At 30.6% G+C, this 14,344-nt stretch overlaps 2 protein-coding genes across 3 annotated transcripts; both read left to right on the top strand.

The window, feature by feature from the left end:
• Positions 1-1,136: 1,136 nt before the first annotated feature.
• Positions 1,137-9,350, top strand: LOC131629490 (diacylglycerol O-acyltransferase 1A-like). 2 transcript variants are annotated; one of them, XM_058900276.1, is made up of 16 exons: positions 1,137-1,878; positions 2,385-2,471; positions 2,581-2,654; positions 2,770-2,845; positions 3,027-3,094; positions 3,874-3,997; positions 4,348-4,446; positions 5,373-5,474; positions 5,607-5,743; positions 6,509-6,590; positions 6,708-6,728; positions 7,025-7,087; positions 7,925-7,972; positions 8,473-8,535; positions 8,838-8,891; positions 8,978-9,350. In XM_058900276.1, the coding sequence occupies exons 1-16, from the start codon at positions 1,567-1,569 to the stop codon at positions 9,086-9,088; spliced, it is 1,521 nt and encodes a 506-aa protein (XP_058756259.1). In that variant the 5' UTR covers positions 1,137-1,566; the 3' UTR covers positions 9,089-9,350. The 2 variants fall into 2 exon arrangements, with proteins under 2 accessions (XP_058756259.1, XP_058756264.1); XM_058900281.1 differs by having other exon boundaries at positions 1,139-1,878; positions 2,391-2,471.
• A 1,521-nt stretch (positions 9,351-10,871) lies between these two features.
• LOC131629485 (uncharacterized) lies at positions 10,872-11,747 on the top strand. Its single transcript, XM_058900272.1, has one exon. It carries the CDS (start codon positions 11,037-11,039, stop codon positions 11,418-11,420), a length of 384 nt encoding a protein of 127 aa, XP_058756255.1. The 5' UTR covers positions 10,872-11,036; the 3' UTR covers positions 11,421-11,747.
• Positions 11,748-14,344: the final 2,597 nt, after the last annotated feature.

Genomic DNA, 14,344 nt, shown 5'->3' with positions numbered 1-14,344 from the left:
TAAAATTTAAACAACCTTCAATCATTAATAAATTTATTTTGAATATTTAATATTGATTTGGACAACAAACATCATTTTATTTATGTTTTTCCTTATAAACAAACTTCTACTTTTTTATCACAAATTTATTGTTAAAATTTCAATTCAATTATTCAGTATTAATTTTGACAACAAATACATTATTATTTATGTTTTTCTAAATAAAAATATTAATTCATTTTACTTTTTATATCATAAGTTACCAATTATCATTAATAAATTCAATTTAAAAATTTAGCATTAATTTAAACAAAAAATTTATTTTTATTTATATATTTAAATAAACATAATCATTAATTTCACATGTATATGGGTGAGTTTGTTTCAGCTTTAAAAAATTGGATTTTTTCTTTGTATTTTTGAAAATAGATTTTCTAAAACCGTTTTTCAAAATATTACAAGTTTTTTTATATTCGTTTTTTTTTAAAATGAAACATTAATTTTGATATCTTATAACATAAACATAAATAATTGAAGACCAAAACTTAGTCAAAATCATAATGTTTTCAAAAAGTTGTATTTCAAAAATGATTTTCACGAAAATCTATTTGAAATAGCTTCAAAATTATGTGATTTTTTAAAAATTTGATATCTAAATTTTTCCCCTATAAATAGATGAAATATCTTAAATCACATTTTAAGAATAATTATTCAAACAAATTTTTCATTTGAAGTTTTTATAAAAAATTTCTTTGTAAAAAATTTTTTCACAAAATTTAATAACACTATAAAAATTATTTTAAAGAAAAACCAAAATAAACGGGCCCTATATGCACCGAACAAAATTAAAAAAAGATTTTAGAATCTTACACTGAAATTTCTTCTGAATACTACAATAGAAAGAAGAAAAATTGATAACCTGATAACTATAATTAAAATTTAATATGCACATGATTAATCTTACCTTATTACTATTTATAATATATTTTCAATCTTAACATGATTGGATTAACTTAATCTCTGATTAAAACAAAACGTAATCTAACATGGAAGAAGGAAAATGGAAGAAGTAAAAACAAGATAAACCGACATTAGTCAGCGTAAGAGAAGACAGGCGTGTCCATAAACTCAACGATTAACGATTAAGAACAAACAAAATAACTGCGTTTACGATTAACGTGTCAACTTGAAGTTCAAGTAAAGACTGTGCGATTCACTTCACCTTCCTGCATCTCTCACACACCTACCTTCTTGGCTTCGCATGTGCGCAACATTAAAAGTGATTATTCTTATAATTTTCATTCCAACAAAATTAACCGCTAAAATATCTCTCCCAAACAGAGCCCAATCTTTTTCGAATCGAATCAAATAAAATCAGATTCCTATTTTCTCTCTCAATCTTTCTTCTGCACGAACATATATAATATTTTCCTCTCTCATTCAATATTATTTAATTAATAAAATATAAATTGTTATATGTTTCTATAATAAAATATACAATAAATATAATATATAACCGTAACCGATCGTTTCTGAAGTAGACTGAGTAAAGTAAACGTCGTTTCGTTTTCTTCTTTTTCTTCTCCGATGGCGATTTCTGACGAGCCTCAACTTCTTCGGAATGGCTCGATTCTCTTGCGCCGCAGACCGAGCGCCACCTCCGTCAACGGCTTGTTCGATTCGTCTTCTACGGTTGAAGGCGAGAGTTCCGGTGAGGAGTTAGTCAAGGATTCTTCTAGTTCCGACGACTCTGTCAGCGGCGATCAAAACATTGACGGTAATCCTGATCAAAACCGAGTCAATGATATTTCTGCAATCCAATTCACGTACCGTCCTTCTGTTCCCGCTCATCGGAGGATCAAGGAGAGTCCTCTCAGCTCCGATAACATTTTCCGTCAGGTTCTCGCCGTTAATTTAAGTTCGTATTGTTAATTGTAATATTTACTCATTTAAATGATTAGTTTAGAAATACGTTACGTTACTATTTTAGTGGTGGTTGATAGATTTTGTTTTTCTTTTTGAATTATTTAGAATTTGGCATGAGATTATAATTAATGATTTAAATTATATAATTTTAAAAAATTAAAAGAATTAGAAAAAATATTAATAAATAATAAATAGTAAGATAAGAATTTATTTGCTTAGTGACTTATATAATTAAAGTTCATCGGTAATGTTAATTGTTAGATTAATTTATAGTTTAATTGTTAAGTAAGATTTTTTTTCAAACTGTTAATAGTGTAAGAGTTTAACTGCAAGACTCTTAAAAAGCTATCAATTAATGTTTTGAATTTAATAGAATGGCAGATTTTTTTAGGCCGCTACTACTGCGGTTTCAGTGTTGTTGTTATTAATGAACAGCGTGCTGAGAGGTAATTGTATTTCTTTACTAATTTTTCAATCAGTTGCAGAGTCACGCTGGCCTCTTCAACCTCTGTATAGTAGTCCTTGTTGCAGTGAACAGCAGACTTATCATTGAGAATATAATGAAGGTTTTTCTCTTCCCTCTTAAATATGATGGTGGTTTTGTTATGGTGTATAAGTTTGACACTTCATTTTCTGTCCTTTTTTATATATATATTTTTTATATTTGTTCTGCAGTATGGTTGGTTGATTAAGACTGGATTTTGGTTTAGTTCAAAATCTTTGAGAGATTGGCCCCTCTTCATGTGTTGGTAATGAGCACATAGTAAATTCTCTTAATTTCTTTCTTTATTTTGAGGATCGTGTTATTTTACACTTAATTTTTACGGTAACTAACTCAGTAAATGGTTTATGCTTGTTTTGCAGTCTTAGTCTTGCAATATTTCCTTTGGCGGCCTTTATAGTGGAGAAGTTGGCACAGCAAAAATGTATTTATGAACCAGTAAGATATCAACCCTACTGTACTTTTATTATATTTTGAGGGCTTTGAGGAATCACATGAGATCCATGCTTGCTGTTTAGCTAAAACAATTTTGAAATATTGTAGATTGTGCCGTGGTACTTTATTTCAAACCATATAATAAATATTTAATGCATGTGAATCTTCACTACAATTTTTGCAGATTGCTGTTCTACTTCATATAATCATTTCAGCAACTGCAATTCTCTATCCAGTTTTAGTAATCCTCAGGTCAGTTTTGTACTTTGGTGTATTCTTCAGAATAGATTTTGGAGCTTCAATCTAGACTCGTTGCCATTCTCATTAACATTTTTTGATTAAATTATCAGTCCATTTTGATAGTTTGCTAATGGAGTAGGAATTTAAAGCAGTATAAAGGAAAGGAATTGATATTTAATAGAACCCTTAGTCCATAGTTCTGTATCAATTTGATACTCTGACGAATAGGAAGAATTGGGAAATAGGAAGGATGTGATAGAAGTCAGTGAGTTTTGGGAATGTTTGAGCACTCACAAAGCAGCCCTAGATGTACAGCATTCTTTCCCTTTGATCACATTGATCCCGGGAATAATTCCTAATACAAGTCTCTCCTTTTCCATTTATTCTTGTTGCTTCTCCTCTCAATACCGATTCGGTCTATCAGAAGTTTAAAAGCATTATTTTTAATTATTATTTGAGAGAAATGAAGCCCTTTCATGGGATGAACCATGGTTCAATATTTAACTCTAAAATTCTTATAATGTCGGAAATGAATGTCTTGCAAATTTATATTGGAAAGTTGAAATGGACAAGTAGACAAGGAAAATTGGAAAAGAAAAAAAACTGAAAACAAGAGTACGACTTCCTTATTTTCCTAATACGATACATGTAGCCTGTTTGTGAACATGTGAGTTGCTTTATGAGGTATAAAGTAAAGATGACTACTCGAGGGATAACTAATTATATATTTGTTCATTCTTGGTCATTTCAATAGATAAGGCTAAAGCAAAGATGTTTGTGTTTCTCCGCAGGTCTGATTCAGCTTTTGTGTCAGGCGTCACATTGATGTTACTTTCTTGCATTGTATGGTTAAAACTAGTTTCTTATGCACATACGAACTATGATTTGAGAGCACTTGCCAATTCAATTGAAAAGGTAATATTTGTGTTTCACTTTTAGGTTGGTAGATTACTATTGGAGAATATCATTTCAGCTTTAGAATAAATATTTCATGATGCGGGTATGTTGCTCAATCTATGTGGTGATCAGTTTTAAAACAGGAACATCTTGATTTACTAAGCAAGCTTAAGCTTTGGGATTTCGTGTTCTTTTAACACATCATAAGATGCTAAAAGCACAATTTTCCTTTTTATTAGAATCACTTCCATAATGCTATCCCCTTCATCGCTTACTTTTTTCTGAATGTTAGTCTCTTCAGATGTTTGAATCTGCTATACATACGCTCTCTGTTTTCACCCCATTCAATCTTGTTTCTTGTGTTATAGGGAGAAGCACTTCCTAGTACTCTGAATATAGACTATCCATACGATGTGAGCTTCAAAAGCCTGACTTATTTTATGGTTGCTCCTACATTATGTTACCAGGTAGCAGCATAGTCGAGTTATTTATTTTGAATTTAGGATGCAATTTCTTATGACTTGTCATTATTTCCTCATTTAGTTTCACAAAATTTACTTAGTGATATTTGCATGCACTTATTTCATTAGATTGCTTATAAGCACAACCATATGGACTTGTGGATATATCTTCAGTATGGAATATGTTTAAGGTTTTGAGTAGAGTATAGTCAGAACATACATGCATAGATAATTGGTATGCGGCTACAGATTGAGTTCTCTTCTAACAAGCTTAACTAGTCAGAATGTTTGAGTTTGCCATGTGATCACTTGATTAGTAGGAAGTGTGTCCAATCAATTACTACCCGTCGTTCCCTTTTCTTTTTAAATGTTGGTCATTTGACCTCATCCATATCACACTCGATGCTTATTTTCTTCTGGCATGCCTTTGTGACCTAACATTTTGCAGAATCAAATACAAACTCTATAGCAGAACTCCCAAAATTCTTTCTATAGATTCCCTTGTATTTTCTATCTGTACAAACTTCCTAACATTCCCTTGCATTTTACAAGTTACTGGATCACATTCTGCTATATCTAACCTTTATCTCACCATCACATTTTGATCTGGTTGTGCTTTATCCTGGTCCTTGCTTCTCGTTATTATGTATTTAGGGGCTGAAGTTCTTTTAGGGGATTGATTATTACATACTAACTAGCATGAAAATATAAATATAGATGTAGCATACATTTCTTCCGCATTTGATTTTGAGAATACTGCATTGGCTTTGTCATCTTTTATTTCAGTATTATATCCTAGGTTGTACTTTTTATTTTTGGCATTTTCCCACACAAATGCACTGCACTTTTTATTTCTAGAAGCAAAATTTTTCTGTCTTTCTCATACGTAACTTGTTCTCATTTATTGTGTATACTGTGAACTATTGTTTTAGCCAAGATATCCTCGCACCCCTTTTATTCGAAAGGGTTGGGTGTTACGTCAATTTATCAAGCTGATAATATTTACTGGAGTTATGGGATTTATAATTGAACAAGTAAGCAATCCATGTTAATATGTTGTGTAAATTTCTACCTTTCTGTTGTTCCTTTTTGCTTTACGTTGTTGTATTTTACCTTAACCAATTTCCCAGGTATTCTGACGGTATTTTGATCCTATAATTTGGCAGTATATCAATCCGATTGTACAAAACTCCCAGCATCCCTTTAAAGGAAACCTTCTTTATGCCATCGAAAGAGTTCTGAAGCTGTCTATTCCAAATCTATATGTGTGGCTCTGCATGTTCTACTGCTTTTTCCACCTTTGGTATTCCATCTCTTATTCAGTTAAGCATGTGTGATTTGTGTTTTTCCTATAAACTATTGGTATGAAATTGTCTTCACTTGCTATAAGTTGAAAAAAAGAAGAAGTTATAGTTACTTGCATTTAATGTTTTGACTTTTGTACCCTGCCAATTTTCTGACGCTGTTAATGTCATATATCTGTATGTAATTGGTTAATCTTTCAAGCGATCCCCAATATCATATTCATATCCATCTTAGTATAAACCCTCAAAGTACATCATTAGTGGGAACATCTTACCTGATTTAAAACTGTGCATATGGAGACAGTTGTTGTCCGAAGTATTGCTTCTTAGTCTGTAAAATTGTTTTTATAGCCTCTCTTCGGTGCACCACTCAGAGAGTTACGGAATTGTTTAGTCCATATAGCCTAATCTTCATAGAAGAATAAGGTTTAATAGTTGTTGTATTTGGCGCGCCACTCATGGTAAATATAAGTGAGACTCTGTCTCAGATGCACAAAGGGATCTAAGAGCTTTATTGTATTGGTGGATTTTATACATTTTAACTGTGTCGTGTGAGAATATCTTATTTCTCTTCATTTATACTCCTTTTTCATTTCTTTAATAATAAATAATTCTTTTCAAAAAATTGTCTATGTCTACAAACAAAAATGCTGATCTGAATGTCTTAGTTGTGGATATTGGAATCCGGAATTACAATTCAATATGTATTTTCAGATTTGATTAGCATCTGAATCAGTTTATCCTTGGGCCTGGTTTGAATGTAGGTTGAATATACTGGCAGAGCTTCTTCGATTTGGCGATCGTGAATTTTACAAGGATTGGTGGAATGCCAGAACTCTTGAAGAGGTAGGCTCTTTACCCTAATACATTGTTGTTTATTTACAAAATTTTCATTCTTTTATGAAGATTATTTGTGACTTATTTGCCTTTTTTTGGATGTATTTGTGCCGCTGCTTCCATCAGTATTGGAGGATGTGGAATATGGTATGTCTTTCTGAAACCTCATTTTAATGATCAAGTTGCATAAACCTCTCTTTTTATTATCCCTAAATAATTTGCTAGTCTCGGCAATTCCATTGAAGATGTCTATGAGACTATGTTAACAGAAAGAAGAAAGAGTGGTTACAGCTTGTTTCCATCTGTTACTTATATAGCTTCCTATTTGATACTCAATAAATGATTCTAAAATGGCATGTCATAACGCATCAGTGGTTTTTATTACTTTTAAGTGGAGTTCTAAATCATTAGTGTACATCTGAACGATTTCTTTCATGTTGCAGCCTGTTCACAAATGGATGATTCGGCACCTATATTTTCCATGTTTAAGGAGTGGTATACCCAAGGTAATAAAGCATCTTCTTGTGTTACTGAACAAATCCAGAACTTATTTGATCTAAACACTTGTGCGGATAAAAAATTTCTATTTTGGATATTGTCAGTCTGTTTTTACCATCTCAATTATTGTTGTCAAATTGAAATGAACATCTTACTTTTGTCCTAATAAACATTCTCAAAGAATTGATGTTGCATAAGTTTTAATTACACACATACAGATACATTCATGTTGTATGCTAATATATGTTTGACGCACTTTAAGAGCTATGTGTAGAAAGCATTCAATTGATAAACAATAACAAAGTTGCAGTTTTCTGTTGTCATTTCAGAAGACTGACTTTGGAACTTTATAACTAAGGACGAATATGATATTATTTAAAAAGGGATCAATATCTAATTTTTCATTTTTATATGAACAGAAACATATTCAACCCATTTTTGTTGGAACCAAAGAAAATGAATTGAAAAAATAGGAAAGCAAGTATTGAAAGAATAGGGGAGTTCTCTCCTCAAAATACAACTGAGCCACTACTCTATTAACTAAATGTTTACAAATCTAATTTCTATTGCTCTCCCCTTGGGTCCTACTTAATTTGTATTCTAATTGCCACTAACTAATCAATTAACAACTCTAGCTGTCGCTAACTAAATTCTCGCTCTCTTCTATCCTGACACATCTCTTGTTTTTATTTTTTTTCTTCCTTGTTCTTTGTTATCAAACATTTCTTACTATGATAATTGTTTATCATTGGTTGATATTTGGGCTCCTCATTTTTTAACAATTGATGTTATTTTTTTGAGCTGTAATATTTTTATATTAATTTTCTTATCATCTCATGGTACAGGGTGCTGCTGTTTTAATTGCCTTCATGGTTTCTGCATTGTTTCATGAGGTGTGTTGTTCATCTCTTTCTGTATATACACCCTTCACTATTCCCTTTTTCTTCTTATACCGTAATGGCTGTTCTTCTTGGCAGTTTATTTGCTTACTAGCACTGCACTTATACCACTTGAGTATCTTTCCCCCCTTTCCTTTTGCAGTTATGTGAATGTGAGTTATGAGGATGAAAATTAGATACAAAATTGTGAGTTATGACTGATTTGTTATAGTATACATGAATTTCAGACATCAGTTCTATTCCATGAATAAGTTACCAAGCTTCATATGTGTAGATGACACAGTTACCAAAATCCCCCTAGACACACTCATGGTGCCTGTCTTTAGCCGTGAATCATTTTACGAGCATGTTGTAGTTATGTTGTTTTCTGTGAATCAATAATTTGTTCCTCCTAATAAAAAGTATGCATGTAAATATGAATAACTTAAATTTGATTGCCAATGACAACTAGAGTTACACAACTTCTCAATATTTTTTTTTCTGTCTGAGTGCAGCTGTGCATTGCGGTTCCTTGCCACATATTCAAGCTGTGGGCTTTTAGTGGAATTATGTTTCAGGTAAAAATACAAATTACTCTATTGTTCTTCTGTTTGCTCACTAGCAATTGTTGAACTTGAGTTTTCTGTGTCAAATTAATTCAAAGTTTCCTAGAAGTCAAATTGCCACCCTCTTCCCGGGCCAGCCCAGAAAAAGAAAAAAATGTTATTTCTGTTTCTGTTCTTCAATGGCTGAATGAAAGAAAATGTTGTGTAGAGTAGAGAATTCCTCCCATCTTTGGGATAGTTAATCATAAATACCATCCATATAATTAATATTGGTTCACTTGACATGATAATGGATGTCTTTTTTTTCTTCCTAGGTTCCTTTGGTCTTAATAACTAACTACCTGCAAAATAAATTCAGCAACTCAATGGTAAGTGTGCAATTTACGCATATTGGTATATCGTTATGTATATTACTGTTCATTATCTTGAAGTTGCTATTTTTTCTTGGTGCCAGGTTGGAAATATGTTTTTTTGGTTCACATTCTGTATCCTTGGTCAACCTATGTGTGTATTACTCTACTACCATGACTTGATGAATAGAAAAAGCAAACTTGACCAAAGCTAGCATTACATCATTATACGTGCACACTACATCTTGATTACTAATTCAACATCTCTGGCAGTTATGTCAAAATGTAAATTTTGAAGCAATGCACTGACATTGATAACTGCCAAGGAACAATAGAGCTAGCTAGTTTTTGTTAGATATCAATTAGAATTTAGAAGAATAGTTGTATATGGTGTCTACAATATTTATTCCTTCCTAGTTATGAAATTCCACGGATGGTGTTTCTTAACATGTGAAATATATTTTCTTCCTTCGTTAATTATCTTGTTATTTATATTTTTAAAATAACATTGAGTCTTGAAACGTCTTAGTTTTAGAACAAAATATTAAAAATAAATCCCTCACATAGTTACAATAACAACTGATAAAAAGTGATACTGCGTGATCCCTCTTACAACCAAACGAGGAAGTGTGGGATATAGGGTGGCAAAATCAATGAATTCAATATTAAATAGAGCAGTCAAAGTGTGCCCGATCTATTGGACCGGCCCACAAGTCCTCTATTGTAGCACGGATTAAGCTGGAAAAAAAACTTTAAAAAACATGATCCGATCTTTTTTTATTGTTGTTGTTTTTCATAGGTTGGATCGGGTCATATTTTTTTATTGTTGTTCTTTTTCATAGGTTGGATTGGGTCATACAAGCGATCTTTGGACTGACTTATTAAAAAAATTATATAATTTTTAATTATTAAATAATTATAGTTAATTTTGAAAAAAAAGATTGAGGTAAGATATTTGCATAAATATGTTTTCAAGACATAAATACAAGTTTGAAAATATATTTTCAAATTGTGATCGAATAAATGGTTGTGAGATGAAGAGAACGTTTCATAAGCCTAAGCATTGGAGATATTATTTAGTTACTCTTTATTGTCATTATTTTAGAGTAGAATTTTTAATTTATTTTAAATTTAATTTCCTATTTAATTGGGATCATGGAGGGTGGTGATAATTAATGATTGAGATTATTCTTGCCTTTCTTATTTTCACATTTTTCTAACAATAAGCATTTTCTATATTTTAAACATCACTATATCACTATAGTATTATATTTGTGAGAGTTTTGAATGGGGACGACTCCAAAGTCCTCGTCTAGCATGATATCGCTCAGGCGACATCCTCACAGAACGTGGAGGCTCGCCCATGACAAAGACATGTATAGTGCCGTTATTTCTCAGTATTCATATGAGAATGAGTTGTATCACGACTCTCTTAAAAATAGATAATCAACAGTATTTTTTAATCATGGAAGCATCATGGAAGCGGTCACCGTCTATAAGGATTTCCAAATAGTTTCTCTAAATCACTTACTTATCCAAATAACTTATCCAAATAGTTCCTCTAAATCACTTACTTAACAAAATAAAAGAAAGAAAAGTTTGATAAATACCTTAGATCTTTATTATAAATCAAATTTGAGTTATCATCACTCTTTTATTAATACTCTCTTTCTAACACTTAAAAAAATTCACTATTTTGAAAAACTTTAGCAAAAAGTATTTTTTTTTATTTATTAATATTATTCTTCTAATTAAATAAACAATTTTAGACAAAATGTAATGTTTAGAATAAATTTTAAAAACTTAACATACATATATTAGAACTTAATATTTAATTATTAAGTTATATATTTTTAGATTCTTTTGTAATTTTCCTTAATTTAATTAAAAAACAATTAACTCATATAAAACTTTAAAAAAAGAATTATTATTTTTTATCAAAAGTATAGAATTAACTTAAGATAAAGATATCTCAAAAAATAGGTAGTATTCAATAATGGAATGAAAGATTACATATAATGAAATTAGCACCGACGGAAAAAGCATAGTAGTCAGCGCCCCTGTAAACAGCCAGAGAGACTCTCACTGTCAAACTAAACCATTTCACAAATTCATCAAAAACCTTAGAATCCAACAATCTCAAATTAGGGTTTCAGTTTCACCATGGAAGATTTCAGATCCAAATCGTACGGTGATGGAAGGATGCAAATTGAACCCTACTCAGCGGCAGCAGCACCTTCAAACGGAGCTACAGCCAGTAATGTTTACGGTATGCAAGATCTGCGTTGTTACAGTGCCTCTTATGCTTCCTCTGTTCATCCAGCACAATCACAAACGGGTAACAACAACGATGTTAAGTTCAAGAAAGGAAAATCGACGAACGGTTCGGCTTCGAAGAGTTGGAGCTTCAGTGATCCTGAGATGCAGAGGAAAAAAAGAGTTGCTAGTTATAAAGTTTATTCGGTTGAAGGTAAACTCAAAGGTTCGATTAGGAAGAGTTTTAAATGGATTAAAGATAGGTGCAACAGAGTTGTTCATGGTTGGTAGTGTAAATTATGATGATGCTTAATTGAATTTAAAATTTGTGAATTGGAATTAAACCTAATTTAGGTGATGAGTTACTATCTGAATGGGAATTTCAATTAGGGTGTCTGGAATTATATGCATGAATAATTATTTGTTTGCTTTGTTTTTTTATTGGTATGTGTTTATGTTTATTGCTGCAATGTAAACTAGCTAGAAGTGTTTACTATAAGGATCATTGAGTTGGATTGTAATATGGAAGAGAAATTGTGATTCATGTCTTCTTCAATATGTAGTTTGTTTTTGTAAAGAGTGTATAAAGTAATAATCTTTGTTTGTTTTGTTATGAAATGGAAAGGTTTACTAGTCCTTTTTAACATTCGTGCATGTTGATGATGAACTTTTTTAGGATTCTTAGGTGCATGAGTGCATCCTACTTCTGGACAATATATGACATGAACCATAGGTTTTCACAATCGGACCCACTCACTATTTATTTCTGTGCTTCTGATGTTCAATCTTGAACGTGAGAGAGTGTGTTAAGAGTCTCACTCGGATAATACATGGCCTAAATATGTGCATATGAATGGGACGGGACAATCATGGCCCTAAAAAAAACGGTTTTGTAGAGATGAACTTTTTTAGGATTCTTAGGTGCTTAAGTGTTAAGAGTCTCACATCACATCCTACTTTTGGACAATATATGGCATGAACCATAGGTTTTCACAATCGGACCACTCACTATGCTCCTGATGTTCAATCCTGAGCGTGAGAGAGAGTGTTAAGAGTCTGACTCGAACAATACATGGCATAAATATTTGCATATGAATGGGACAATCATCGCCCTAAAAAAAAGGGTTTTGTAGAGATGAACCACATTTCTTAACATTAAGCAAAGGAGTATTTCTTTTTCTACAAGTGATTAATGAGATTTGATATCATGATTTATTAAGCAACTAGTTCATTAAATGAAATTGTGGGTGTAAATCTTATTCTAGACTGCTTTCAGATGTAAGAATTTTTAGCATTAAAATTAGTTGAATTCTGTACTTAAATCATATGACAGGAAAACATTTCAGTCACAACAGAAAAATCAATAGGTCTCTGTTATGTCTCTGTTACAGCATCTTCTTCTTGAGCCAAAAGAAACTTTCTGCAACCTAGTGACTAGCTGTAGATTTGTACGATAATTTATGGAACAATCTTGTTGACAACGATGTTCGAACTTTTCAATGCACTGAGTCACTGTCTAATGTTGCCTTTTTATCTGAATTAATGTTTTTGTAGACATTCTTTGATGACACTTTTAGCCATTGGCGTCTTTGTTGTCAAATTAGATAATGATAAGATCGATCGAGGATGTTACTTGCAAGAATAATAAACTAAAAGAGAATGAATGATCATTAAGCTGTAAAAGATATAGAATTTTGCTTGTAAGCACTCCATGAGCCACTATAATTGTTATTAAACTTGGAAAACAAAATTTTGGTAAGAATATCTTACATGATAGGCCATTGCTTGATTTTCAAGTATAGAATACAGAAGGGACTCAAGAAGAATGAAGAGTAGAAGAATGAAGAGTGGGGTATTGAGAATAAATTTTTTCGAATGTGTGAATGGTTAAATGTTTTTTAATTTAATAAAAATTATAAATTATATTTAAATTTAGAATGTTTAATCTTAATCTAACTATTAAAAATATATTTAAATTTAGAATGTTTAATCTTAATCTAACTATTAAAAATATTTTTGAACGTGTAACTACGGAAAATTATGACTACTATGGATCTATTTCATAAACCTAATACAAGTTTTCATTATCTAATTCGGAGTAGAAATCTGTTAGACCAATCAAGTCAGTGTTTTTTAAACAAAAAATATCTAGTCTTTTTTATAAACTTGTTTCATTTAAAAAATTGAAATCACAAGGCATAAAAAGAAGACATTTTAAATCAATCAACTACGTTAATTTTTTTCAAATACAAAATGTCTTAATCTTTTTTTATATGCTTGTTTAATTTTAAAAAACAAAATCGCAAGGCATAAAAAAAGATTTTTAAATTCAATCATATCAATCTATTTAAATAAATATAAATTATTTTATTATTATTAAAAAATATATTTTTTAATTCAATCAAATCAATCTATTTAAATAAATATAAATTACTATACGTTATATTTTAAATTAAAATAAATAAAATAAAATATAATCATCTTAAAAGACTTGAAAATAGGTTAAAAATACCGTATAAACAATTTTGTAAGTTGTTCTCATAAATTCTCTTAAACAAATAATTTTAAAAAACTTATTTTACTAAATAAATTTAGATAAATAAATAGAAATAAAATTTTAATCTCATTGATCTTTTTGTTTGTAATTCTATTTAAATATTAATTAAATTATTTTTTTTTACAGATATTTAAACAGAATAAATTTTAAATAGCTTAACAAATCAATCAGACTTCAAAATTTTAACTCGATTTAGCGCATTCACCCCGTAAATATAAAGTACCTTACATTTTAGTCATTCTTCACGGTAGAATTGATTTTTTGACATGGTGTCTGGAATTTTGTAGTAAACAGCATGATTTAGCTGGATTTAGTGATGTTGACATGATTATTAGCGACACTTTTGTTTTTTATGTGTTAAAAGTATTTTAGTAGATGATGGTCTCAAATTAAATGGATATGTTTGGATATTGTTATTTTTCTTGTATAAATTTGTTTCTTTTCATAATCAATCAACAACCAACATCTTTCTGTATGTTTGTCTGGATATGAACCTAACCTGTCTTGCAAGTGTATTATATCAAATCAATAATGTTTTTTCCTTTGAGTGGGACACATTCAATGAAGTTGTTTTGGCTATTAACATTATTCCACCAATATGTTGTTTTTTTTTTTTTTTTGATAAACCAATATGTTGTTCTTGATTGTACTATATATA

The sequence above is a fragment of the Vicia villosa genome, linkage group LG1 (genome assembly GCF_029867415.1).
Source record: "Vicia villosa cultivar HV-30 ecotype Madison, WI linkage group LG1, Vvil1.0, whole genome shotgun sequence".
Classification (NCBI taxonomy): domain Eukaryota; kingdom Viridiplantae; phylum Streptophyta; class Magnoliopsida; order Fabales; family Fabaceae; genus Vicia; species Vicia villosa.
Note: the sequence above shows the minus strand (reverse complement) of the source record. Positions and strands in the feature narration are given on the sequence as shown.